The sequence below is a fragment of the Parus major genome, chromosome 21 (assembly GCF_001522545.3).
Source record: "Parus major isolate Abel chromosome 21, Parus_major1.1, whole genome shotgun sequence".
Classification (NCBI taxonomy): domain Eukaryota; kingdom Metazoa; phylum Chordata; class Aves; order Passeriformes; family Paridae; genus Parus; species Parus major.
In genome coordinates, this window is record NC_031789.1 from 7634022 (window position 1) to 7661114 (window position 27093).

Consider the following 27093-nt stretch of genomic DNA (forward strand, 5'->3'; position numbering starts at 1 on the left):
GCCTCTCCTTGGCCTTAATCCCTAACTACTTCCCAAGATCCTAAAAGCTTTTGCTCTCCTCTGCACTCTTGCACATAAATCAGGACTACACTGAGATTTTCTCACTGGATCTCATCATGGTAAAGCCATGGAAACTCGAATGCAGGAAAGCATATGCAGTCCCACAACAACATCTGACCCTGCTCTGACTTCAGGGTTAAGACTGCTGGCAGTGATGGTTTTTGGTTAAGGAGAGCACTGCTGGAAAGACAGCAAAGAAAGATAAATGGGCCTTGTCAGACACTCCTATACCTAGAGGACTGCACAGACAGCCTGGATGTCAGCAGTAGGATTCCCCTTAGGACGTTGCTGTCATTTATGACATGGCTCAGAATTACTACAATACTTCAGCAGGTCAAATTTCAGAGGTATACTTAAAACTACATGCATGAGTAATAATGCATGAAACTGTGAAAACAGAAATCCATCCTTTGAACAGAGAAGGAAGGGGGTTGTGTCAAGTCTAAGTGGTGTGGGAAGTTTGCAAAAATACAATGTTTGTTTCATATTTAAGTGTCTTTCCGTTTCACAAGTAGAAATTAGAGGCATGGCAGAGTCTTGATGTCATAGGTTTTGAGATGACATCCACGGATGAGAAACTGTGTTGAATTCAGGGTTTAATTCTTGTAGTGTAACCACAGAAGAGCTGCTTGGTGGCAGCAATTTTCAGTAACCACTGAGCTGGGAAGACTTCAAATATAGACTGTGATGGATCCAAAAGTCTGTATACATTAACTGTCATAGGACAACTTAAAAACACGATAATGAATGTAGTTTTCACAAGGTCTTTCAAAAAGTCTGAGCGTTTCAAAATTTTTATGGTTGTTAGGAGCAAGTTTGTCATGACAGCACAATTCTGGGTGTCAGGTGTCACTAAGATTTTTCACTATGTGCTTGCAGAATGACCTTGGGGAGCCTGGCTTATCCTAATACCTCAATTTTCCAAACAGTTATGTGTAACATTACTGGCCAGAACTGGATGAATTAATTGCATTATAAATTAAATTTTATATATATATATAAATAAAAAGAATACATGTAAAAATTCAGAAAGAGAAGGATAGAAGTAGATCACCTCTGGCAGTTTCAACTACACAAAAAATCCATTTGGTCATGTTTGGTTGATCGGTAGCTCTCGCCACCCTCATCAAGGATGACTTTCACTTCCACGAACATTAGTTCTCCCCTTTCTGTGGATGTCAACAATTTCTCATGTAAAGGTCTTGCTCCTCTTTCAAAATTACCTGTATTAAGGCAAATTATGTGTTCCCTTCCTTTCCTTGAAAGTCATTTACATGAGGAATCACAGATCTGAGATTATAGATACTGGGGCAGGGAATGCAGAAATACAGCTAAGGCTGGAAATTTGGGTGGGCCTCAATTTATAGTGGACAGCCAAAGACCAAAGGTCTGATGTCATCGTAAATCATTTATATTGCGAATGATTTAAAATAATGAAAACCCATATGCATTAAATTTTGACCTGTACACCCATTTTGAGATATTTTAAGTAGACAAAAGATAGATTTTACATAAATCTTCGGTAAATGTATTTCAAAGAAATATCACCAGGCAGTAAAGCCTAAGTATTTTAAAAACAGTCTCTGTCTTATCCTTCAGCTCTTGCTTCAATATGCATGGTTCAAAACCAGCAAAAAAATACTCAGACTGTCTGCCCTGTCCTCAAGAGAAAAGCATAAAAGATAAAAACAGAGAAGGGGAACTAGACAAAACAGCTTGTGAACAGATCCTGGCAAAGCTGTCCTTCACACTATTCCAGGTGTTACAGGAATACTTAGTACACCTTACCTAAGCCACACGTGGATTTTGAAGGAATCTATTTCCAACCCCCTGTGTAAATTCCAGTATTTGTATTCAGTATTTAGAACCTGTCACACACCAACACATGCTATTTTATGAACCAGTTCCCAGTCTGTGGGTTTCATCCTTTGGTTTATGCCAACCTATGCTGATGGAAGTTCATGCTCTTCCATGCTAGGAGTTACTATAGAATCTAGCCAAAAAGACTCTGAATCCCAGCTCCAATACACTGCACAAGGCATCAAGTTCCTTTGGAAGATGCCTGGCACATCAGCACTGGGAACTGAGCTCTGGGAACTGACTAGATACCTCTGTGAATCACAGGGAGAAATTCTTCCCAGTCTCTGCTATTGGATGCTCTAGAAAGGCAAGGGACATGACTTGAAGATGGCTTGATCTCACTCTGGCAAACAAAACAGAGCAAAGTGAATTTTGCATTCCCCATGCAAGATGAAAATGTTTGACAACTCCCACAGGTACCACTCAAACAAGAGGGTGGAGATGGGCAGATAATCCCCGCTGTTCTGAACTGTTCACAGCTCACAAAGGTAGGAGCCTGCAGGCCAATGCCAGCACTGGCATTTTGGAGCCCAGAGGGGCCTTTTTGTCACCATTTGGGTTTCCAGTAACTGCAGAAGACACTTAGTTCCTACCAGAGCTCTGGGGCTGGGTTTGCTGAGTAGCAGCCAGGACACCACCACACCTGGCTAGCGAGCTCTGGAGTTCCAGTGACATGGACTCCAACCAGCCTCACCCAATAGCTACTAGGGCTGGAAGGACTCAGCCACTGAGCTCTTCTGGAACTTTAGAAGAGCCAAACCTATAAAAAAAATTGAGTTTCATTGTGTTTGCAGAGAGATTAAAAAACACATCACCTCTTCTAATCAGTTTGGAAGACTTAAGTAAATAAGGATATGAACCAAAAGGAAAGCAAAAACTTCCTCTTTATGAAACAGGACTAAACTACCTCAGGTAGATTAGAAATGAGATAATTGGAATAATCGTTTCGTAGGGTCATGGTAAAGTTGCCTAAAATATTTCAGGCACTAAAGTGAAGCTTTAAGTGTTGTTTTAAAAAAGAGAACTAGGAAGAGTGTAAGTACCATGGACTAGGTGATCTTTCCAGATACTTTATGTGGGTGCAAGCTACTTATTCTGTTTCAGGGAAACTTTAGTAATTGTTTTAGACTGCAGGGCATGAGTAAGTTTTTATATTGCTAACTTGCTTGTGAGTGGAAAGCTCTAATCATGGCAGATATTTATGGAGAAACTGTTCATCTTCCTTATAGTCCTGCATTACTCTGAGACACTTGATGTTGTGGGGGAAAATAAAGACTTCCAGCAAGTAAAGAAGAAAGGTCGGATTTATTAACTAATGACAAAATCAGGCCGTCTACAATCTGATTACACTGATACACCATTATTTGTTAAATTCTCCTGTCTTTTACTGTTCTGTGATTAGAAATAGGCTTAGGCTCTTAACATTTTTCAGTACCCACAGTTGTGTGGGGTTTTTTTGTATCAAGAGCTTATATTTAGGTGCCTACTGATGTTGTTTTTCATCCCAAGTGCTTTTGGGAGGGTGAACAGCTGATCATTACACTGAGTTTGCTTGCACCCATGAGCACACTTAACCTAGAGCAGCAAACAGTTATTGTATTGCATTTTGTTTTGTGCCTGTGGGCACACTTAAGTCAATATACATGATGGCTAGTACCACATATTGTATTTGTCTGCACCCATGGGCCCTTGGAATCGCCAGTGTGAGGGAATTGGTGAATTAACTAGTGGTATGCCCACTGGTGTACTTACTTCAAGAGCAATGCTATTATTAATTGCTTAGCTTAAACCTAATCATAATGCAAAATAACAGAACAACAAAAGTGCTGCAAGAATCCCGATTCACACAGAAAGGGGATAGTGACATCTGCTTAATTCTAAGCTTGTTTGTTGCCAAAACTGAGGAAGAAGTTTTTGGGGCAGAAGTCTCTTATGGCTAATTGTCCTTCTTTTCCTCCCTGTTTTACAGCCAGCACAGAGCTCCCTGTTCTTGTCAAGCTTTTACCTGCATGAAATCTAGTCCAAGGCTGGTGCTTACTCTGCTTATTAGTGAAATTACCACCAGATGCTGTGTGAGATGGAGGTTGCTCTGGCTCAGCACAACAGCTTCTTCAACAGTGCTACTGCTAAACTCTGAGTGGAAATGGTGCAGCAGGTAATGCTGACACACTGCAAATACCATTCCATCCTCACAGCATGTTCAAATGATACTGGCTGTCTCCATGCTGACTTGGCAACACCACAAGTGGCTTTGGGATTGTACACTGTGGATCACCAAAAAATGCAGGCATTTCAGGAGCATTACCTTCTCTTGTTAGCCTGCATCTCGTCAGGTCCTCTTTTCAACTATGCTAAAAAATTGTAATTCAGTAGTAAGACTGAGCCTCAAGTCACACTGGCATAGATGAGCTGAGCTTCAGTGGTGCTGGAAGCCAATTTGTGCACTTGAAGAAATCTAAAGTGGGAGTCTTAAATACTCTCAGCAGAAGCCATTAATGCAGGGTATTGGATTAACCTTTTCTATCAGTAGAGTCATCTGTCCTTACAAATAGACCTTTATTTTTATGGGGTTTTGGGTGGTTTGTTTGTTTGTTTTAGGTTTTTTCGGTTGGCTAGTTGGTTTTTTGATTTTTATTTTTTTGAAGACCAGTGCAAAGAAGGTCAAGCTAGAAGGATACCAGGTACACAGATTGGATGAGTGCCACAAAGAAGATGAGGGGAGAAAAAGGTGGTAAAATTATTTTCCTAATAATAGTATGGTACAGTCCACAGGCTAAGCTGCTGAACTGGTTAGAGAAAGCTCTGCAGTGCACTATTTTCTATGCACTTTTGCTATGATGATAGCAGGCAGGACTTCACAGCTCTGCTAATGCCAACCATGTATGGCTTCTTGTTCATCTAGGTCTTGTAATAAATACCAATTGTGTTACAGATGTCTCTGGTGTGACTCCTGGCTAATATGACTGACACACCAGACAAGTCCATTAGTAAAGCACCAGAATAAAGTAAGATGGAAATGTGGAATGGCAACCATCCAGATGGAAAATGACAGATTAGAACTGTAGATCAGTTATTAATGTATAGCTTTTTAGTATTATCACTGCAAAGAAAAAAAAAATAAAAATTGAGCGTTTACCTAGAGGGTGATGCTACTGAAAGCAGATGGTTAACCTTATAAAAGAGACAAGACCAAATGGAAAATACCATGTTCCTGCCACTAGCACCTTTTTTTCCTCCGTGTGGTCCTCTTGCTCACAGCCTTGTTCTTCCTGTGATGCAGCTCAAGAAAACCTGTGTGGATGAGCTCTTCTGAACTTTTTTTTTTTGAGAGGCAGAAAAGTGGCAGTAAGAACATGAGTGTTCCTTAGCCATAATGGCTTTGGAGTTCAGAAGTTTATAATTATGTATAATGAGATATAACCATTAACTCTTCCAATTAAGTAAGGGGAAATTGGGTTTAGAGAAGATTAAGCTATGTTGTAGCAAACACTGGGTATTAAAGGACAGGGCTAGAATTACTAGCTTTTCTAATTTCTAGCAGTCCTGCAAAATACAAGCTCAGCGAGCAGGGCAGTAAATGGGGGAGAGGCACAAAAAACCCCCAGACACCCTGAGGAATTAATGAAGACATTGATTCTGAGCAATGAACCAGTTGTTGGGGACAACATCAAGACTAGACAAGTATGAGATACAGAAATGAGTGACCATGAAACTCTGCATTAGTCAGCCTGGTTAATCTAGTTCTTCCCAAGAAAAAGAGAATACCTGCATAAGATCTGCAGAGGCATGTTGGATCAATTCTTCCTACCCAGTGCAGACTGATGCTGTTCAAGTGCCAAGATGTCTCAGCCAGTATTGCTCACATGCCTCTGTTGGCAAAAGGGTTTTTGTCCTTTTCCAACTTACAGAGAACGTTCAACACCAGCACTGCCAAGGAGCTGCTGATAACAAATGACTGCATCTCTAATGTTTCCATCCTCTTCTGTCCAGTTTTGTGATAAAGGGATCTTCAAGTAACACGTGGAGTCTCCTCCTGCACAACTGGAAGAGCCCTGGGTACACTTCAGATGATTCACAGCAAAGTTCTCTCCAGGGGTGGAGACCCCTCATCTTCCCTGGAAACACAGCTCCACTACTCAGGCCTTGTTAGAAAAGTCTTTGGGGACTGTGATTGGTTTGTTTTTAGCCTTATGTTATTGAAGGGGGTTTTGGTTATTTTTTGTTTGGTTGGGGTTTTTTTGGGTTTTTTGCTTGTTTTATTTAGTTAGTTTTTGCTGTTGTTTTTTTCCAGAAATCAAAGAATCTTTTGAGTGGGAGGGGAGCCATAGTATCATCCAGTCCAAATCCTGCACAGCACCCCAACATTCCCACCCTGTCCCTGAGAGCCTTGTCTAAACACTCCTTGAGCTCTAGCAGCCTTGGTACCGTGACCACTGCCCTGGGAGCCTGTTTAGTGCCCAACCATCCTCCGGGGGAAGCGTCTTTTCCGGAGGTATTTGCCTAAATCTCCCCTGACACACCTCCAGCCGTTCCCTCGGGTCCTGTCAGTGGCCGCAGAGAGCAGATATCGGAGCTACCCCTCCGCTGCCCCTCACGAGGAAATTGTAGAATGCGATGAGGTTTCCCCTCCTTCTTCTCCATGCTGAACACGCCAGATGACCAAGTTTGGGTTTTGGTGTTCTGGTTTTCCGTTTTTTGTTTTTTTAAATGAGGTGCACTTGTTCTTTCTGGTAGCGGAGACGGGAGAGAGGAATCGCGGAGCTTTGGCAAGGCTGTCTTTAACGGCTGCTCCGGGCGAGGTGCTCCGGGCGAGGTACTCCGGGCGAGGTACTCCGGGCGCGCCCCGGGGCAAATTTCGATGTCGGAGCTCTTCCGTTACCGCCCTCACGGACAGGTCCCGGACGGCGCCGGTTCCGGGCAGCTCCCGCGGTCGCGCAGGCGCGGACAGGGCCGCACCATCGGCCCCGCTCTTGGGGGAGCGCGGCTCGGATCGCCGCCGTCGCCGCCGGTTCCGAGAAAGCCGCCCGACCTCCGGCTGCGAGGAGGCGGCCGGCGCTGGGGCACGGCCGGGGCTCCACGCTCTCCCGCCTACCGAGCGCCCCGCCGCAGTACGCCCCCCCTCGGTTGCCTGCAATGGTTCGGCCCGCGGCCCGGCCCGGCCTCTGAGGGGCCGCGGCCGCCATTTTGTGCGGCGGCGGGTAGAGCGCGGTGGAGGAGTTATCGAGGGGTTCTTGGGACGTCGCTCCCTTTCCTGGCCGGTGAGCGGGGCGCGGGGACTGGTGGGGCCCGGCCCGGCTGCCCGCGGTGCTGAGGCGGGTGGAGCCGAATTCGGAGGTCTCGGGCGGACCCGGCAGGCGGCGAGGCCGAGGGGGGCTGTGCTCCCGGCTCCGCGAGGGGAGCCTGTGGCGCTCCTGAGAATTTCCGCCGTGCTCGGGAACCGGTCGTTGTTGGTACCTCCATAGCTCCAGGACGGAACGAGGTGTATGGCAGGGCCGGAGGCTTTAAGGTTTATGAATGGCCCCTCTTGTGTAATAAATACAGAGATACCCGTGCCTCAGGGCGAAGAAGATGAAAGCTAAGTCAGGGGGTATAGAGTGATCGCTTACGCCTGCTCTATCCGTTTTGTACTTCAGTAACTTCCAGCGAAGATGTCGGAGTATATCCGGGTGACGGAGGACGAGAACGATGAGCCCATCGAAATCCCATCGGAGGACGACGGCACGGTTCTGTTGTCCACGGTGACGGCGCAGTTCCCCGGGGCGTGCGGGCTGCGTTACCGGAACCCGGTGTCGCAGTGCATGCGGGGAGTCCGGCTGGTCGAGGGCATCCTGCACGCCCCCGAGGCCGGCTGGGGAAACCTCGTCTACGTCGTGAATTACCCCAAAGGTTTGTCCTCGTGGCTTCGGTTCTCTGTACAAGGCTGTTTTCTTTAAGGTCCTAGTCGCTGCTGACCTAACATGGCAACACTGTTACTCTAACTCTCGGATTCACAAGAGATTGCTGGTTTATTCAGGTGTCTGTTTTGCCCAGTTGGTTTGATCCCATTGCGATTATAATTTTTTTAGTATTACCCAAACGACTACTTTAATGACAAGGTCTTGTGTTATCCTTGAAGGATAGCCTCATATAGGCCTTGAAAGACTATAGTGTACTGTAATCTCTCTGTAGTCACAGACACTTCTCAAGGCATGGGTTGGTCAGAGGTACCATTTGGATGTGCTCAGGGAAGGAGAAACCTGGCCACTCTGCTCCACCTCCAAAAAAGAGAGGGGAAGGAAGTGAATTGCTAGTGAAGAAATCTTGTTAAAAATTCATCTTTTCTCCACATTATAGGACTCTGAATGTTGCTGGATAATACTTAAATAAACTAATGTAGAACTAACTGGGTCAAATTGCATTTTGGAGGAGGACTCTATTGTGGACTGGTTTTGGTTCAGGGCAGTCAGATATGTGTTCCAGTCAGCTCTCAACAGCTGGTGTGTGTCTCTTGCAATCTGTACTTTATCATGGGTTATAATTTAATACCATGAAGGTCATAGTCAGTGGGTCAATTTCCAGAGCTCAGGATGTCTAATGTGCTTTTTTATATTCAGATAATAAGAGAAAAATGGATGAAACCGATGCGTCATCAGCTGTGAAAGTGAAGCGAGCAGTACAGAAGACTTCAGATTTAATAGTCCTGGGTCTTCCCTGGAAAACCACTGAACAAGACTTAAAGGAATATTTCAGTACCTTTGGAGAAGTTCTGATGGTGCAGGTAAAATCCATTTGCAGCTCAAGTAAGGAGGGACATTGAGTAGATATCAGGCTTCTGAGAAAGCGAATAGAAACAAAGGAGCTTTATAAACTTGGACAAGGTCAGAAGCTGTGTCTCCTCCTAAGGGTGTCTTTTTTTTCAATGAGCCTGTTAATTTTGGGAGAAGATGTTAAGGAATTAGAGGTTGCTGTGATAAGAATGGTTATAAGACTGATGAACTCTTGAACAGATTGTTACCAAATTCATTCAGTAACAACACTCTTTATACTAGTGGTTACTTCTGGGTTTTGGGTTTTTTTCCACCTAGGTTAAGAAGGATATTAAAACGGGCCATTCAAAAGGTTTTGGGTTTGTTCGGTTCACGGATTACGAAACCCAGGTGAAAGTAATGTCTCAGCGGCACATGATCGATGGAAGATGGTGTGACTGTAAACTTCCCAACTCTAAGGTACTTTGGGATTTACTGCTGGTTTTATTTGTAATAAACACTCCCAAGTGCACCTCTTTGTCAGCTGTATTAGGGCAGACCAGCTGCCCTAGAGAGCACAGATTTAACTGTCCACTCTGGGATGTGGCTTTACTGGGAATGAGCAGAACAAGTGAGAGTAAGGAAGTAAAACGGGGGAGGTGGGTGAGCTGGAAGTAATTGAAACGTTGGGAAAATAGCTCATTATGTGAGGGAATGAAATACAGATAGAAATCTGTGTTTGATGTCCAGCAGTACCTGCCTAACTTGCCTATTACATGAATAAATGCGGAATAAAGCAGATGGAATAACTAATTTGGGGAAGAGCAGAACAAGTCTTTGAGTTCCAAACTGAACTTGTAGCTTCTATACTTGTCTGTGTATGCAATTTTTACAAAAAAGTGTTCTTCTGCAGTGTCCTTGTCGCCATCCCTATGTGTTGCTCCTGTGCTCATTTTCTTGTGGCTCTTCTTCCCCACCTGTACCAAGGTGCAGCTATGTTCTTGGAATAGGATTTTTTTAAAATTTATTTATTTTAAGTCTTAAATTTGCAATCTAAGATTTTTCCATCAGCACCCTTCAGAACAGGCTAGATTATAAGAGTGTCATTTACCTTGAGAACTCAGTTCTCAAGGACTATAGTTGTGATAGGTTTTTCTTTCAATTCTCCCCAGCAAAGTCCGGATGAACCTTTGCGCAGCAGGAAGGTGTTTGTTGGACGCTGCACTGAGGACATGACGGCAGATGAACTCCGACAGTTCTTTGCCCAGTATGGGGAAGTGGTAGATGTCTTCATTCCTAAACCCTTCCGGGCTTTTGCTTTTGTTACATTTGCAGATGATCAGGTAAGTCTTAAAATATTTTAACTTCATAAACTACATTTTTAGTAGCATGATAAATAGTAGCATCATTTCTGGAACTATACATGAAATGCTTGTCCGCTGTCTTGAGAATTAGAGTGATGTCAGGTTGATCTGATTTATTGAACAGACTGAGATTATGCTTTTAGATGCAACTGTGCAGACAGGCGTTTGTAACCAGCAGTTAGTGTAGTGATGATTGCGAAACTAAATCACTTCAAATTGAATTCAGTACATGCATATGTTTTCTTTGCAGGATAAATATCTACCCCGAATCGTAGGGGATGTTTTGTGTTTTGCCTTGTACTAATAACATTTTTTTTAAAAAAAGGGCATCTAACATACATTTAATCAATCTCTTATTTCTTATAGGTTGCCCAGTCTCTTTGTGGAGAGGACTTGATCATTAAAGGAATCAGCGTACATATATCCAATGCTGAACCTAAGCACAATAGCAGTAGACAACTAGAGAGAGGTGGAAGATTTGGTGGTAACCCGGGAGGCTTTGGGAATCAGGGTGGGTTTGGTAACAGCAGAGGAGGTGGGGGAGGACTGGGCAACAACCAGGGCAGCAACATGGGCGGGGGTATGAACTTTGGGGCCTTTAGCATCAACCCTGCCATGATGGCAGCGGCTCAGGCAGCCCTGCAGAGCAGCTGGGGGATGATGGGCATGCTGGCGAGCCAGCAGAACCAGTCTGGGCCCTCGGGAAACAACCAGCCTCAAGGCAACATGCAGCGGGAACAGAACCAGGGTTTTAGTTCAGGCAACAACTCGTACGGAGGGTCCAACTCGGGGGCAGCGATAGGCTGGGGCTCGGCCTCAAACACAGGCTCCAGCAGTGGGTTTAATGGAGGCTTTGGTTCAAGCATGGATTCTAAGTCATCAGGCTGGGGAATGTAGACGCAGTGGGCTCTGATAGTGACTTTATGGTGGGAAATCAAATTTTTCTAACTCATGGTAAGTATACTGTAAATTACGTATATACTAAAGTTTTCCAAATGAATTTGTTCAGTGTGCAGTATATTCAGCAGTATTTTTGACATTTTTCTTTTCTAAAAAAAAAAAAAAAAAGAAAAAGAAAAGAAAGGTAAAAGGAATTTTCTAAGTTTTGTTACATATCTAGTTGGAATTCTGAATGCTTGGAAGTGGACTGCTGTTTGCCTGATAGGTGAACTAACACTACAGTCGATAGGAAAGGCTTCTCCTGTAATACTTTATCCCTTGTTTCTTGGCTACCTGAATTCTTTGCATGTTCAAAATGGAACCATTGGTCAGAAACAGCATTCTCCCTCTTGTTTTTAATTTGATCCCACCATAAGACTCTCCAAGCGCCCTGTTGGACAACACAGTGTCGTTTTTGTTTGTGTTTGTTTTTTTCTTAACACTGTCTCCCCTCCATACTAAAGTACGATATGAAGGCTTCATTTAATCTCTGCAGTTCATCTCATTTCAAATGTGTATAGAAGAAGCACTTCATTGAAAGCAGTGCTGTAAATATTCTGCCTTAGGAATACTTCTGTCTACATGCTTTCTCATCCAAGAATACTTCATCACACCGCGCATGCTGCGTCTTAGACGGTGGGTGTTCCATTTTTATCCGCTACTCTTTATTTCATGGAGTCGTATCAACGCTGTGAACGCAAGGCTGTGAGATGGAACCAGAAGGCTGTTTGAACTTTTGAAACCATGTGTGGGATTGGTGGTGGTGCCGAGGCATGAGAGGGCTGGTATGTGCGAGATAAAGGAGCGAGCGCATGCAGAGACCTGGTGGTGCATTAATGGGATTTTATTTGACTTGGCGAGATGTCTCTCAATCCTGTGGCTTTGGTGAGAGAGTGTGCGGAGAGCAATGATAGCAGATAACGTACGAGTGTTTATTGCATTCAAAGGACATCCACATGTGGAAGACTTTAAGTGGGCTCTCTACTTAGTTAATCAATTAGTTGAATGTGTTATGTGAAATGGAATATTTGTATTTCTTTTCCCTTATGTCAACTGCTGTGAATGCTGTATGGTGTGTGGTTTTTTTTCTGTTAATGATCTGTAAGTGTGGTAATGTGACTTGAAGACGCTGGGGGTTTGTGATGAGAACATTGAGCTTGTGGTGTGCTTTGTAATAGCTCTTTTAGCAGAGATCACTAGAGCTCAGTGTGCCTCTCCAGGGTGGAAGTTCCACTGTCTGTAAGATACCCATAAGAATGCTGTTTGCTGCAGTTTCGTGTTTGGATGCTTTTTATAAGATTTGTCACTGTAGGAAATTCTTAAATAAAACTGATTTAAGTAATATGTGTCTTTGTTTTGCAGCCCTGAATGCAAAGAATTCATAGCAGTTAATTAATTTTACCCTTTTGCGATGAACTTCTGTAAAGCTTTTTGCAGCCACTCGGTTTGTTTCAGATAAGCAGGTTCTAAAGGAGCCACCGCTCAGCACGTATCGATACCCGACACCCACCTCTAAGCCACTGTACCCTTGCACTGTGCAGTGACATAGATCTAAAATCCAGGTCCCACATCTTGGGGTGCCCGCACCTAGACTGGTAAGCAGTTCCCTCCAGATTTCATCTGTGCCAAGGAACATTACTTGTTCTTTTAGCAGTTGAAGTTCCTTATCAGAGGTGGGTTGGGGGAAACAGAACTGCTGTTGTGATGGATTTCTGTCCACAGCATCTCCTTTGGGGATGAATGTTTTTAACTCGTTTTTAGATCAGCCCACTCATGGGAAACAGGGTTCTGCCACACTTCCAGCCCAGAAGAATGCTGTTAACTCCTGTTAAAACTAGTCACAGGAAAGACTTTCCAGATGAATAAAGCATTATTAAATATACAGAGACTGATAAAAGTTTGAACTGAGTTATGACAGCTGCAGATGTAGGAGGCAGCTTCTTAACAAAGTACACGGTGTTAGAGCAGAAGTTAGTGGATGGTTATTTCCACTTGTGGTACGAGCTTGAGGAATTTGTGTTGTGTTCTTGGGGTTGCAACCCAATGAAGCTTCGATCTGTGTTTTCTATACACCATAATACTGCTGTACCTGTGAGTAGTCTGAATATGGATATTTACACAGTTTTTAACCTATGTAATTTTCAAGTGAAACTTCCTTACTCTGTATCTCACTGAGGCTTGTGAATAGCAAAGCATCTGAACAGCAGACAACTGCATGACTGAGCTTTCCACCTGCAGAATTTAAAAATCAGTTGTGCCTTAATGTGTTTGGTTTAAAGAGGATTTCTAAACACAGGCTGAGAAAGAAATCCCACACATTTGTTCATATTCCACTGCAAAAGTTGCTTACATTTCTTTTTTCTGCACCTTAATCAGAATAATCTCCAAACTGTCCCATCTGTGAATTTTGCATTTTAGCACTTGCACTATTACCAGCTACTTCTGCTGAGTAACACTTTAAAATGGTATTCTTGGACCTCCAAAGACTAACTGTGACCCCCGCAAGGAACCTCATGGTAAGTTTTTATAATTAGCATGGTTTTAATTCTGTCTGAATTGTTCAGGTTTAGGTTTAAGAGGCTGGTTGGCAGCACTGAGTAGTCTTTGCTAGTAATTTTAGCCTTCCTTCACCTTCAAACAAAATCTTCTGAAAATTTTAGAATTTCAAGTTTCAGTAGCATTTTTAAACTGCTTTGCATACTTTAATGTTTATAAGTGAGTGAATAAACTGTCACTGAAAATACATTGAAGTGTTTCGAGTCTTCATTTTTTTTAAAGAGATACTTCATTTTCAGTTACATTACTCTAGAAAGTGAAATGCTAATGAAAGAGTCTGAGAGCCAGGAAAAACGAAGTTTATGTATACTGTAAGGGGGTCGCTATAATAGAAAAAACATGTTTTTTTTAACACTGCTAATCAGTTCCAAGTATCTGTTGTCCACTGTCCTTGGACTGAAACTCTGAATGTGAAAGCTTGTTCTTCAGAAAACTGCTCAGGAAAATACAATTTTTTCAGCTGAGAGCAGGAACCTCTCAGGCATGGGCAGTGCAGCAGTAACCTGTAGGGGCACAGGGACAACAGGGCTGGTAAATGCCCCCACATACACCAAGGAGCTGGTACCACATGCCTGAGCGGTGGGTGAAGGGATGTCGGTGCTCTGCAGGCATCAGACCTGTGTTCAGTCAGAAGCTGCAGTCAAGCAAGAATTCACAGCACTGTTTATAAGAAAACAAAATCCACTTCATCAAGAAATGAGTAAAGCATGCTGTAGGCAGATGACAGCTTTGTACTGCTGAAGGACTTGTGACAGCTGCTGGGACATTTCTTCCCTACCCTATCGTCTGCAGTCAATCTCCCTGGTAAGCAGGTACATGTAAGATTAATACTATTGAGTTCTCCTGCTTCAGTGTCACCATATACACTTACATGTATATAATACCATTAACAAAGGAGACAAGATCATTTTTATGACCTTCACAGTGTTTTCTCAAAGTTCCCAATTTACTCTTCAAAGCTGTGGGTGTTTTTTGGTCAGCTATATGGTAAGCAGCTGTTAGAACCCCACTGTCATGCACTGTTGAGCCACCTTGTAACTCTCCTTGCCCTGTAGTTAACACCACTTACCAGGGAAGCTCTCCAGGGCCATGTTCCTGCACGAGCTCACTCCACAAAGTGCAAAACAACAGCAGCAAAAGCTGTTGAACAATTTGAGATCTAAGTACTGAATTATTGTGCTTCTATGGATTAAATTAAGTTAATGATTCTAAATGTAATTCCTGGATTCTTTTGGAATGGTAAAATTGCTTGCAAATGAGTATTTGATTTAGAATACAATTTTCATTAGTATTGCATCCCTTGGAAAAGTTCTGTAATCAAGAGAGACAGCATTGATGAGGAATTTGGGCAGAGAGGAGGAAGTGCATTTGTTCTGAATGTAAATTAAAGTAATTGGAATATATGGATATTCTAATCTAAAAGATAAGAGGGACAGTTATGCTATTACATTATACAATGTTTCTCCCAAAACTCAGTCGTGGATCTTGACCAATTTTATGGAGTAATTAATTTAGCAGTTCAGGCATTAAAAAAACAAATAAAATCCACAACCCTCAGCAGTGGGGGATTCTTTTCCCCTCACAAATACTGCTATAGCATGGTTCAATCTTCCTCTCAGAAACAATGCCAATGGGTTTAAATGCAATAATTCAGTTAATTATGAAACTGTATTCTCCAGGGAGAGCTGGAATACAGGAATATATTTACTGTCTTTTTACTCTCCTCACTGAGAACTGAATTGAGTTCTTGGCATTACTCTGCAGTAGGGAGCCTCAGGCATGACCAAGGCATTTTCAATAGTAGATGATGTAACAAATCTAAGGTCAATAATAGAAACTACAGTCACACTGTGGTGTTATCATAACTATCAGTTTTGTTAGCATTCTGTCCTGTTAAACAGCACCTGTAGCACTTGCCATTCTGAAAATCGGCATAATATAAAGGTAGAAATTGAGTGCTAAAATAAATGAACATTCTGCATTTCACATTCTGTGAAACAGTTCTGCCTCACGAGTTTAAAGGTACTCCAGGAAAATCTAAGAAAGCCACAGGGCAGTACCTCCTCCATGACATAAACAGTGGAGTAGCCAAGCTGGGTAACTTGCCTACACTGTAGGCTTGGTACGAGGCACAGGCTGGAATTTTTCCAGTGTCCATCATCACATATGAGTCTTCACCTGCATCCCAGAGAACACGAATGAGAACCATCAGTAGAACTGCTGGACATTGTTTAATACAGCAGAGTAGTGACACTCTACAGGCATCATCCGAGACCGTATTTTCGGTGCCCTTTGAGTCACTGCAGGCGTGTAAGAAGGTGACTGTGTCACTTTCCCACCTTGTACTATTCCCAGGAGCTAACCTATTAAGTCCATTGATTAATGGGGGAATGGTAAGAAAGAATTATAAGAAAGCTATCATCTGTAACTGAATTAAGACTACTTAGCTACCTTTCACATTCTCACATGGCCTTAAATATTGCATATTTAAGTACAGTAAGAATTCATTTGTGTCCAGATGTGCTGGTTGGCTGGGGCATTCCCTCTGCACAGCCCCAGAGCCAAGAACCACATTTCAATCCAGCTTCAGACCTTACCATTATGATTTGCCTTTCTGGGTCAGAACAGGGCTTCATTCACACTGACACTGAATTTCAGCATTGCATTTCCATGCACACCCAGGTCTCCCAGTGTTTGTGTGGAATACGTTAACTCTCACATCAGTTCAGTTATTCTGGGTTTCTACATACACAGTGAATATGTGCATCAGTTCAAACAGGCTATAAAGTAACTGCCTGAGGTAAGCCTGAGCCTCCCCAAACCACAATCGCCTAGCTGTGATTTTAAAATTTCATAGGCATACACAGACTGGAGTATCTTCCAAAACTGCCTGCTGAGGAGTTCAGTTCAGTTACTAAGCCTGAAACACAGTATTCATCAGGAATGTCCATATATTACTCTTTTAACTTCCCTGGAGAGATCTGTAATGAAAGAACATTAAAAATTCTCACTACACTGATCGTAGGAAATCTTTTGTAAAATCATTCTTTTCTTCCAACATACGTAGAAGCAAATCTCTAAGTAGCAGCATCCAGGGCATCAGCAAGAGCAGACGTACAGAAAGGCATGCACAGACAGGAACAATTTTTCGGGGAGCAAATCAAAGCACATTTACTGCCGAATTCAGTGCCCCGAACACACCTAATTCCAGTAAGTGAGCAACGGAAATTGGTAACGAGAAAGGGCACCTATGTGTTTAATGCCCTAGAAATGAAGTCGAACGGGGCTGACAGGATTCACCTACTCGCGTTGTCCTGTCACGAAGGAGCCCCACCCTAACGCGCCGCGCTTGCACCGGTGCGCTCTGACCACGGCGTGGTGCTTCAGCACCGCAACAGGCAAACCTGCACGGCTCACAGCGTCCTTCAGGGCGGATTTGTTACTTACTGCTAAAGGCTGTTGTGGGAAATCACGCCTTTTCTCTACACAATTTCACTCGCGCGGACACAATCTACAGTTGCTGAGAATTAAAACCAAAACAGTGACTGACTGACGCCTGATAGTGTTCTCACACCAAAGAGGAGCAGTGAACTGCACACAGCCTGGCTGCACTCACAGGACCAGTCCAAGACATCTGTTGCCTCGACACATAACTTGTAACTCTTGACAAGTTAGGAAAATTGTTCTATTAAAATAAAATCGTATGCCTGGTTCCAAGCTGGACTGTAAGATCAGCAGGAATTCTGGAGTTCTCTTAAAGTTGTACTTTAGAAGTAAATTTCCTAGTAGCCACTTAGGAGTAGTACATGTCGTAGGTACACTACCAAAAATATATCCATGAAGCCATTGTTTCACAGTATCATTGTTTGGTTGATATTCAGGCCATTCCAGCATGAAGCTGTGGGAATAGGGCAGAGGTTGTGATGCAATCTGTCGAGTCATCACACATGACTGATTGGGTTCAGTCAATTTTTAAAGTAGAGGGTGTTGGGAGAAAAAACAAAACAAACCTAAAATGTAACAGAGAAGTGGACCAGGAAACATACAGAGTGACACAACTCTACATTAACATGGTGAAACATGGGCTGAAGAAAATGCAGTAAAAGAGCTGGGCCTGTCTCATGAAGTCTGTGATGAACTGCAATAAACCTCACCTTACCTTAAGGACAACACAGGGGCACAACACTCCTGTGTGTGTTTTCACATAGAAGGTCTCCATGAATTCCAGCATGATCAGGAAGCTCTTCTACCTGGATACTGCAGCTGCAGGAGCTGAAATAAGGTGTAGGATAGTCAGAGCCAGTGATTTCTCCTATGCTCTCCGTAAAAACCTGACTCTGACAGTGGCCTGGGTAAAAACCTTCAACCAAACAGCAGGAAATTATGACCATTGGTGTATTAACTGAGTTTGGATGCACTGGGTAAAGGTAGTGGATCATTTTCTACACTTGTCTATGCCTTCATGAAAGTTCTGGAGACACATATGTACCTGTCTCTCTTCCTCTCTCACAGGGGGCCTAGGGCACCAGCACTACCCAGCACTCCTGCTTCAGGTGAGAGACAGGGAAGGACACTGGGAAAGTACCACTGATGCAGCTGCAGGGCTGGACAGCAGAAATAAGTGTGAAAACTGGAAGCTCTTCAGAAACATTCCAAGGTATTAGATTTGCATCTTGTCTGCTGCCCCAGAGTGTGTGGAATGGTAAGATAGATATCAGCTCCTCAATTCCAGAAGCCTCTGAATGCAGCTCTTTCTTTTTAATGCCTGTTTTGCCAGACATTTAGAATGTATTTTTCCAGCAAAACCAGCTGTGCCTCTTGCTGACAAAATTGGAGCCACAAATGCTCCCCTCTGAAAAGAAGCAAGAAGGATCAGCCACAACTGCCCGGAGGACCTCTGCTTGTTGACAGCATCTGATCACTGTGAAGTGGTGCTTTGATCAGCTGGGAACAAAGGCTTTATGATGTGCTGCAAAAGCTGTATGAGCAACCCTGTAATTGATGAGGCATGCTGGACTGCCTGATAACACCACAGATTTTTTCACTATTCTGACACTGAATTAATTGCAAGAGGGAAATTGGTTGACTTCAAATTGAATCAAACACACCATGCTAACCTCCATGAGCAAAAATGCCATTATCCAGGCATTAATTACAGATTATCACCTAGAAACAGACCACACAGTTTAAGGTTGCCGTTTTAATGGAAGGGAAACAAGTTGTGAATTAGTTAAGGGATGTTACTGTCCCTTAACTAACCATAGACTTTGTAAGCCAAGATTCTAAGCTTTCTTTTACTTCAGAGAGAGAAGTTTGTTTCCGCCCTATGTCTATGTCAGCCCTACTTGCTACTACAGGAAATATTTGAGTTGCAAGCATTTACTGGGAAAGGAAAGAAGGAACAGGTAAAAAGGATAATATTTTGTTCTATGTTTGTGTGACTCAGCTCAACTGAAAGATTCCAGTACAAGTCATAATGCCTTTGGGGCACCAAGTGTTTCTTTAAGTACAAGCTGTAATTTCAGAACAATGTCTCTATGACCATCTTCCCAGAAAGTAATGAGCAGCTGCTTTTATTTGACATGAACCTATTCATCACTCCAGTGACTGCACCTCTGTGTGTCCCCCTGAATTCATTCTCATAGGTTTTCAAACACAACTTACATACATTCATATTACTTTAGCAAACACCTAGAACTCTGAGGCTTTGCTCACCAGAACACACTTCAGCCATGAATCCAGGTTCTCAACGGAGAAATGGTCAAAACTGGGATTAAAAGAAATTTAGACCTTTCCAAAGAATGAATGGGCTCTGAACAGAAAGTTTCAGTCTAGAAATCTGGGTGCAGACTAGAGCATATCTAAAAGGAGCATTAGGGAACAAAGGTATGGTGTGGTTCTGGTCTTCTTGCTGTTTAGGAACTAAGTAAGGTTAAGCAACAAGAGCTTAAAATTCAAGACTCTTCAGGTAGCTGTGATGCTCAGGGGCCTTTCACAATAGCTTCTCTCTTACCAGTTCCTGCCTGAGCTACCTTCTTTTTCTCAAGTGACACATGAGAACATGAGAAAATGAATGCCCCAGAGGCTGCATTCAGCTTTTAACCAGCAACAGCCTCTTTATTATCTGCAGCAGGCAAGTCTGAAAGGCAAGGAACCACATGGACAAGTCATGGAGCAAGAGAAGCCTGCAGGCCCTGGGCAGACTGCAACAGGCAGGTCAGGAAGGAAGGAAACCAGCTCTTCCCAGCACATCTGTCTCCATGTCTGCCTAAGTGAGGAGACGCTTAATTATCTCCTGCTGGAAAATAAAGGAGAAAAAGAGCCTGTCAATACCAGCCAGCTCAAACAGGAGCCCAAAAGACACAAGGGAAGCTTTTGCCCTCAACTCCTGAAGGAGGTCTGCAGAGACCTTTGCCTTGCAGCCCAGTGGCTGAAGCAGCTGCAGTGCTGGTTTTAAGGGCTTTGAAATGGGAACACGTTCCAGCACATCAGCTGCATCATAGCAATTCCCAATGTCTTCTTCACCGTCAAGGTAGCTCAGCCCCTCACAATTGCTGAGCAGCTCCCTCTGCCGGAGCTCTTTCCAAGGAGGGGGCATAAACGTGCCCACGTGAATGCTCATTGCAGAGCTGCTCGTCTGCTAGTTCAGTTTTCCATTTTGCACCTTCACATTAAGACTTTACAGCATCAGTAAATCCATATACTTGTGCTAAAAGGCATCACCCTAGGAACGACAGGTTGAATGAACATGTCTGTTCCAATACTCTGGAGGCATGAGGAATTTGAATCTTGAATCAGACCCAGGCAGCCATGGATGGAGAGAGTTTGTAATAGTCTGTTCTTGGGAAGGCAAATGCCAAGGCAGCCTTAAGCACTGGAAGTTAGATCCAATTTTGCATTTCAGCATGGGGGAGCTCAAAGAAACTGGCTTGTCACCCTGAAAACTCAGCTTCTGAGCTTGCTAACATAGTTTTCTAAAGACTTTCCCAGGACAGTAACTGTAAACATAGATATGTGTACATTCTTTCTGTTCCACGTCTTGTGATGGGCATCTCTCATGGCCGGTGCAGTGAGAAAGTGTTATCCTGACTATCCAATCCCTGGTTGTGGCCAAAAGCCTATAAATCCTGGGAGGAAAAATAAACTTTCTCTTTCTTTCGCCACACCTCGACCTGTATCCGTGTGATCTATTCATCTCCGGCGGTAACACTGGCTTTCACCTATGACAGCATTTATGAGCAGTATTTGTGTTGATTTTTTTCCAGACAGGATTTAGCTCCAGCTGGCAAAGCTGCACCCATAAGGGGTGAACCTCTTACCCCATGTAGGCACATGTTTCACTGCAAAGGGAATCCTGAGATGCTCATTACCATGTTGATCCAGACACCTCACCGCCTGACACCACAGAAGCTTTCCCTAGTTATGAACTGTGGAACAGAGCCAGAGAGCAGCCAGTGAGATAAACCTCACACTGTCAGCCCTTCTGATCAAGAGATCCACGCCTGGCCATTTAACGTGTGGATTATGGTATCCGGTGTCAGTGATACATCAACCATGCTCCTTCTTGGCCTGTGTCCTTACAGGGTAGCAATCTAATTATTTCCTCATTAAACTTCACAACTCAATTGGTAGTTTTCCCAACCTATCTACTAACTTGGGTCCAGAATACTCGGGATCTCAGTACCCAGGGAGCAAGATAAATTCAGTTTTACAAGACTGGCTGCACTGGCATACATGAAGGCTTGTCTGTGGAAATGTCTGTGGTGGGAAGTGTGAGACATTACTTGATTTTCCATTCTGCTCACCTAAAGCTGAACAGAGGTGGAAAGAAGTAGCAAAATCCAAGCGGCAGTGCAGCATTTTGCTATGACACAGAAATGTCCCTAACAGCAACCACTAGCTCACAGCCCCTCTGCAAAGCAGGACCTCTGCTTTGCAGAGCCTGTGAACCTCCTCCCAGCTGCACCAGGCACATAGGGAATACTGACAATGAAAACAAAACCCCACAGCTTTGACTTTGATATTATTGTCAGGACTGGTTTTAAGTGGATGTTGTAGATAGGGAAGTATCTCCTCATCTAGAAAGAGCTCACCTGTACACGTCCTCTTGTTTTCATGCAGTTTGTAGCCAACCCTGCAGCTGCAATAGTAGCCTCCCATGTAGTTGTGACAGTGATGACTACAGAGGGGCTTAGTATCCAATGGCTGTTTGCACTCATCAATATCTAATGGGCAAAGCACAGAATCAGGAAAACAAGACATTTCAATGAAACGTTCTCTCAGTCTCAGCCACTCTGTATTTTGTGAGGTTGGTCTTTGGCTGCTGTGCCACTCTGCATCTGCTTCTGTACAATGAGACCACCTTCTCCTGCCCCACACCAGCAGCCTCAGGCTATGAGAGCACAGCGAAGCACCAGCCTCACCACAGTTGTGGCTCTTCCATCTACAAGAGGGGCTGTTCTCTCACCTTCAGCAGCATAAAAGGCCTCAAAGCCTGTGAATGGTTTCTCATTGGAGTAATCAGACCGAAACACTACCACAAGGTGGTTGTCAACAGAGATGTACGTCCTGTTACCCGGAGCCTCCTCAGTGTCTGTACTGTCCTGTCCACACAGCACAGCCAAGGTTTTCCCACCAGAGCTCAGCTGCAAAACAGGCAGACAAATCCACCAGGTGAGCACAGAGCATTGATCTTCCCAACCTGCTGCCATGGCTGGAAATGAATGTGTTTAACAACGTGAGGAAGGAAGCTTGGATGCTCTCAAAAGGTGCTTCTGGAGGTCAGTCCACATCCAAGGCCAGATGAGAGTGGATTTCCTCTGTTCTCTGTGACTTAAGACCATAATTTTGTCTCCCTTTCTCGCATCAGAGGTCCTCACAAAGCTCTGATGCCAGCCATGCTTTGTTTATAATATTCCTGTTAACTTGGCAGTCTCGGTGACAATCAGGTCTCAGTAAAGCCAGACACAACTGGTGTAAAAAGGTTTCATATACTGACAAATTCAAATGTATAGAAAAAAGTGTCCTTAAGCAAGTGTCTCACTTGCTCTATGATGCACGTATTAGGGTTCCAGCTCTTCATTTATCTTTAACATAATGGTTCTGATACATGGGGTTTTATGTTGGGCATGGTAAAAAGGGAGCTGCATACTACACACCTACCAGAAATGGCTATTCTGTCCTACACAAAGGAAAGCACATGAAGAACAGAAGACATTTGGGGGATGGGAGCAACTTGCCATATAAAACCATGGAAATGAGATTTTTCTCAGTAGGAACAAGGCTGCCTGGTTCGGTTCAATCAGATGCAAACTGAATTTGTGTACTCCCTGTGTATGCAGCTCCTACCTTATTGTACATCAGGCCCACGAAACAACAACAAAAGGAGTGCAGAGGTAGCACAGCCTCAAATCAGTGACAGACCCCGTGGACCAGAGCACACACATCTTTCATGGACACTGCTACTCCCCCAAACACTTCCCTAAGACAGTATCTTTGTTCCTCTTCCTGAGGCTGTTTCTCACATAAGCCAGCAACACAACAACTGATGCTGTGAGTGCTTGCTCACATGAACAGACAGTGTCTTGTTTAGATGACCACTTACATTTTTTGGTCTCCCATTATAACCTGTGTCAAGTACTACTTGTTAATTTAAAACACTGCAACATTAGCAAAATGCTCAAATATTGTTTTGGGCAAAATTTCAAACTTTTTGCTTCACAACAGAAAAGCATCAGAATTTTCTGAGCAAAAACATTTCATGTTTCAGGTGTTCCAACGCGGCAACCACATCTGCTTCCTGGTCCTGTAAGCCTCAATAAACACATTATTTAGAAACCACCTGAGCCTGAATTTTACAAACAGACTGAAATCAAGAGCTGAAAAAGAGTTGATTCTGCATGTACCCAGGATCACATAAACAGAGCTTTTAACAGGTGCGTCTGCTACATGTTACCCCGTCCTACACATACCTTCACATAATCATATTCACACAGGTAGGACAACTCCAGGTTGAAATGGGTGAAGTAAATGCGGACAGAATATCCTTTGGGGACAGTAATATTCCATATTTTCTCCTTATGATTTGGGTAGACCTTTGGGAAGTTTGGGGATGTGATCCTCCCATACATTTTCTGTGGCACAATGCTGCTCCTTACTCCACTATAGAGCACAGCCAGCAAAATAAACAGCCTGTGTCAAAGGGACAGAGATTATCGGAGAAAGAGTGAGCATTAACTTGGATCATACCCCAAAAGCCACATATCCTAGTTGCCCCTCTCGATACCAAATCAGGTCACTCAGCGCTAGCTGCAACCTGCATGCCCAACACCTTCCTCACTTAACAATGAAAACAATCAGGAGTTATCAGTTGGGTCATGGTAGTAATAAGTAAACATGATGACCCTCATGCTCATGCCTTCCAGACCCTGCACAAAGCCAAGTGGACAAAGGAGCTGGAGGTGACTGCACTCACCTCATTCTGATGCCTTCCTGTCTGAGCCTGTTCTGCTCTGAGCCTTGGAGAAGGAATCCCTTATCGTGTATTTGCATTTGGGGGTGGATGTATTTATTGTGTGTGCTCTGCTGTGTTTGTCTGGATGTTGAACCCTTATGTTTATCTCCCTTCCACCCCCTTCAGCCTGCTGAGTTCTGGGAACAGCAATCACTAAAAACCAGGCTCTGGTTCAGGTTTCAGTCAGTGACACGGAGAGGCAGGCAGAGATGGAGAGGATGGGTTAGGAATGCTGCAGGCTCTTGGAGGGAGCCATAATATCACTGCTCTGTGGGAAGGCAGGCAGTGGGAGGAGGTGGCTCCAGACAGTATCTGTCCTGGTGAGCAAGGGGAGCTGGCAATGCTCTTTCCCTCTAAACAACTGATCCACATTTAATGTTAATGCAAATAGCATGTTACAGGAAGTAGCTCATTCCATTATCAGAGCATGAAGATGTTGGAAACAATAATGGGGCACATTACAGGATTTTAGAATAGTGATGAGTCTGGTTGGATGGTTCTTTGCAATGGGACAGGAATACTTAGGGGACATAACACTACAGTACACACAAGCAGCAGTTTCAGAGATGCCGAAGTCTTCCAGTTCTCAGCTGCAGATTTTAATCCAGTGCATGCTTGTGGATGCCTGCTCCATGCCTTCTTCATACACATGGACTGCTTTTTAACCTGCCCATCCTGGAATACCCGCAAGGTAAAAAGTCACACTTAAAAAATACTCAAATTTTCTTTTAAACATTTGTGAATGCACACAGGGGTTTCACACTGCCCAGGGAATTCAGCTGGGAGAGCAAACACTATGGGACACAAAGTTTTATTAATTCCCCTGCATGCAGACTGCTTCTTTCCAAATCAACATTTAGGTTTCCCACAAAACTTCTATTCCAGCACACATGGAGATAGGCCTAATAAATAGAGGGTGAAAACCCAGATATATTAAAGCTGAGCCTATGTCCATCTCTGGACATAGAATGGACAGAATTGGAAAACCAGTCGGCAGCAGGGAGCACACTGTTGGATTGCACATGCAGGAAATTTATCCTGAGATATCCTGTAATCAAAGGGGCACCTTCACAACAGCCAAAAATCATTACCCCAGGCAGTGAAGCTGGTGCTGGCAGGAAAGCAGGAGTTATTATATGAACAAAACTAAGGACAACAAACCATTCAGAAGACTGCAAGCAGAAAACACCATTTAATAAAAGTGAAGGGAAAAGTACTAGCAGTAGTAATTGTGTAGCAGCAATACCTACGAGCACAGCTAATGGACAAGAACCAAGAGGACACTGACTTTTCCCATGGCCCAATAGCTGCTAAAACAATCCTACCAACAAAGATAGATGTGGACTCGATACTATCTGGAAATGAGGGAAGAGACAGAAAATTTTGAAAAAAAATCAGTCCATGCCTGACTGAGCTGCTGCCTGATTTCCATAGGCATAAACACTTCCAGAAGCATCCCACTTCGGGCTTCCTGCTCAGATCAGTAGCAGAGGAATGGAAAGTCAATTCTGATCTTGGGTCTGAAAATTTTCTCACAGCCCAGAATTTGCTGAGTGCCCTGAGGCTGATAGTTGCTGCTGAGCACTGAAACAGGACAGCAGAGTTAATAAACTGTTATGCTGGAGCCTGAGAAATTGAACACTTGGTGCACACATTGGCCTTCCTCTGGCATGGTCTCTGGAGAAGCACCTGAGGTAAACAAGGCCAAAAATATTGTTCCTGTTTCTTTGCCCAGAATTCTTTCACCTCCAAAATGCTGCTGGGGATTAGCTCACCAGGTGCATAAGCATTTTGGGAGCACTGATAGCTATTCAGGCCCCTTAGATGCTCTTCCTGCCCACAATTTCTCTTTAGCACAGCACTAAGCCAGCACAAAAGCTGAGTGGACTTCATCCACATCACTGCAGCTTCCAGTGCCCTGTTACTTGCTGAGTTACCAATCCACTTCAGGAAGTTTGGGTGTTACCTGAAATGATGGATATCTCCTGATAAGTTTGCCCAGTTGTCTTGTGCTCCTGTCTCCTTCCATGCTGAGAGCTGACTGAGGTAGCCTCATTCTCAACAGAAACACCAAGCTAAGGTTTAGAGAAAGGACTTACCTTGGAAAAAAAACCCAACTACTGACAGTTCTGACAGCTTCTGACAGTGACACTGAGATGACCTCATCTGAGCCCATACTTTCAGACCCTGCACAGTCTTTCAAAATATGCTTTTACTACTCTGCATTGGGGACTGCCAAGGAAAGGTTTCAAATTGCTCCTTTGGAAACAGTGAGTGCAGACAGCCAAGTCAGACACATGAATAAATCAGCAAAAGCAGAGCTGCTCAGCCAGCACAGTGCCTCAGGCTGGTACCACTAAGATCCAGAGACCTGAACTCCACTTTTCCTGCCAACCTAGACAGTAGCAGAAACTAACTGAAAAAATGAGAAGGCTGGGAAGCAGCTGTGCAGGGCTGTCCCCAACGTGCTGTGAGATTCAGGCTAAGTCACAAGGTAGCTCTTCAGTTCAGATTTCCCTCTAATCTCAAGTTTTCAAGCTGCAGAAATGTTACTTCAGGTAGGTTCTGCCTAAGATGTGTTTCTACTGAGAGTTTAAGCTGTGACCTTAACTTAGACTCTCAGAGCTTAGACTCTGAGACCTTCTAAAAATAAAATCAATATAGCCCTACTATTGATTTAATCAAAAAAGTCCCAGACAGCTCAATTCTCAAATGGACCATGTAAAGCCACAGTGCTTCTGAAAATCAGCTCATGCAAGGTACAAAACCACCTCTCGGCCTTTGAAGCAGTTTCTGTATTCTGACAGCAATGCCACGAAAAGCATTGTAAAAACTGATTGGTATTTCAGACGTGATAAACAGGAGAGTGAGCGTCTGGACACGCCTCCAGTTCTGAAACACAGGTACAGTGCCAAAGCAAGAGGCTGGTTAATGAATGAAGGAAAATCATGCACAGCGAAGTCATCTAACAGAGCAGAGCTGTCCCTGCATCAACCAGGAGAGCAAATGAGCACAATAGATGTTTGCTGTGATCCCTGAAGACATTGCTCCCGACTGCCCCTTCTTTTTCAAATGC

General features: G+C 43.7%; 2 protein-coding genes and 1 long non-coding RNA gene across 8 annotated transcripts; 2 read left to right on the forward strand and 1 right to left on the reverse strand.

Annotated features, from left to right (window-relative positions):
- The first annotated feature begins 7063 nt into the window (after positions 1 to 7063).
- Positions 7064 to 13693, forward strand: TARDBP (TAR DNA binding protein). Of its 2 annotated transcripts, XR_004500072.1 has the most exons (7): positions 7064 to 7178; positions 7554 to 7806; positions 8514 to 8677; positions 8985 to 9125; positions 9818 to 9988; positions 10376 to 12543; positions 13367 to 13693. XR_004500072.1 is itself a non-coding variant. In XM_015648405.3 (6 exons), exons 2-6 carry the CDS (start codon positions 7569 to 7571, stop codon positions 10904 to 10906), a joined length of 1245 nt encoding a protein of 414 aa, XP_015503891.1. In that variant the 5' UTR covers positions 7064 to 7178; positions 7554 to 7568; the 3' UTR covers positions 10907 to 13693. The 2 variants fall into 2 exon arrangements, 1 of the variants encoding a protein (XP_015503891.1); XM_015648405.3 differs by having other exon boundaries at positions 10376 to 13693.
- A 94-nt stretch (positions 13694 to 13787) lies between these two features.
- Positions 13788 to 24054, reverse strand: MASP2 (mannan binding lectin serine peptidase 2). 5 transcript variants are annotated; one of them, XR_004500073.1, is made up of 6 exons: positions 23979 to 24054; positions 23476 to 23695; positions 21972 to 22149; positions 21598 to 21729; positions 17664 to 17776; positions 13788 to 14007 (listed from the first exon to the last, which is right to left on the reverse strand). XR_004500073.1 is itself a non-coding variant. In XM_015648406.3 (5 exons), exons 1-5 carry the CDS (start codon positions 23981 to 23983, stop codon positions 17751 to 17753), a joined length of 561 nt encoding a protein of 186 aa, XP_015503892.2. In that variant the 5' UTR covers positions 23984 to 24054; the 3' UTR covers positions 17572 to 17750. The 5 variants fall into 5 exon arrangements, 3 of the variants coding, with proteins under 3 accessions (XP_015503892.2, XP_015503894.2, XP_015503893.2); XR_001524789.3 differs by lacking the exon at positions 13788 to 14007 and adding an exon at positions 15620 to 15682; XM_015648406.3 differs by lacking the exon at positions 13788 to 14007 and having other exon boundaries at positions 17572 to 17776.
- On the forward strand, positions 17735 to 19436 carry LOC107213696. The gene is made up of 2 exons (XR_001524790.2): positions 17735 to 18161; positions 18282 to 19436. It is a non-coding gene; the product is annotated as an uncharacterized LOC107213696 (long non-coding RNA).
- Positions 24055 to 27093: the final 3039 nt, after the last annotated feature.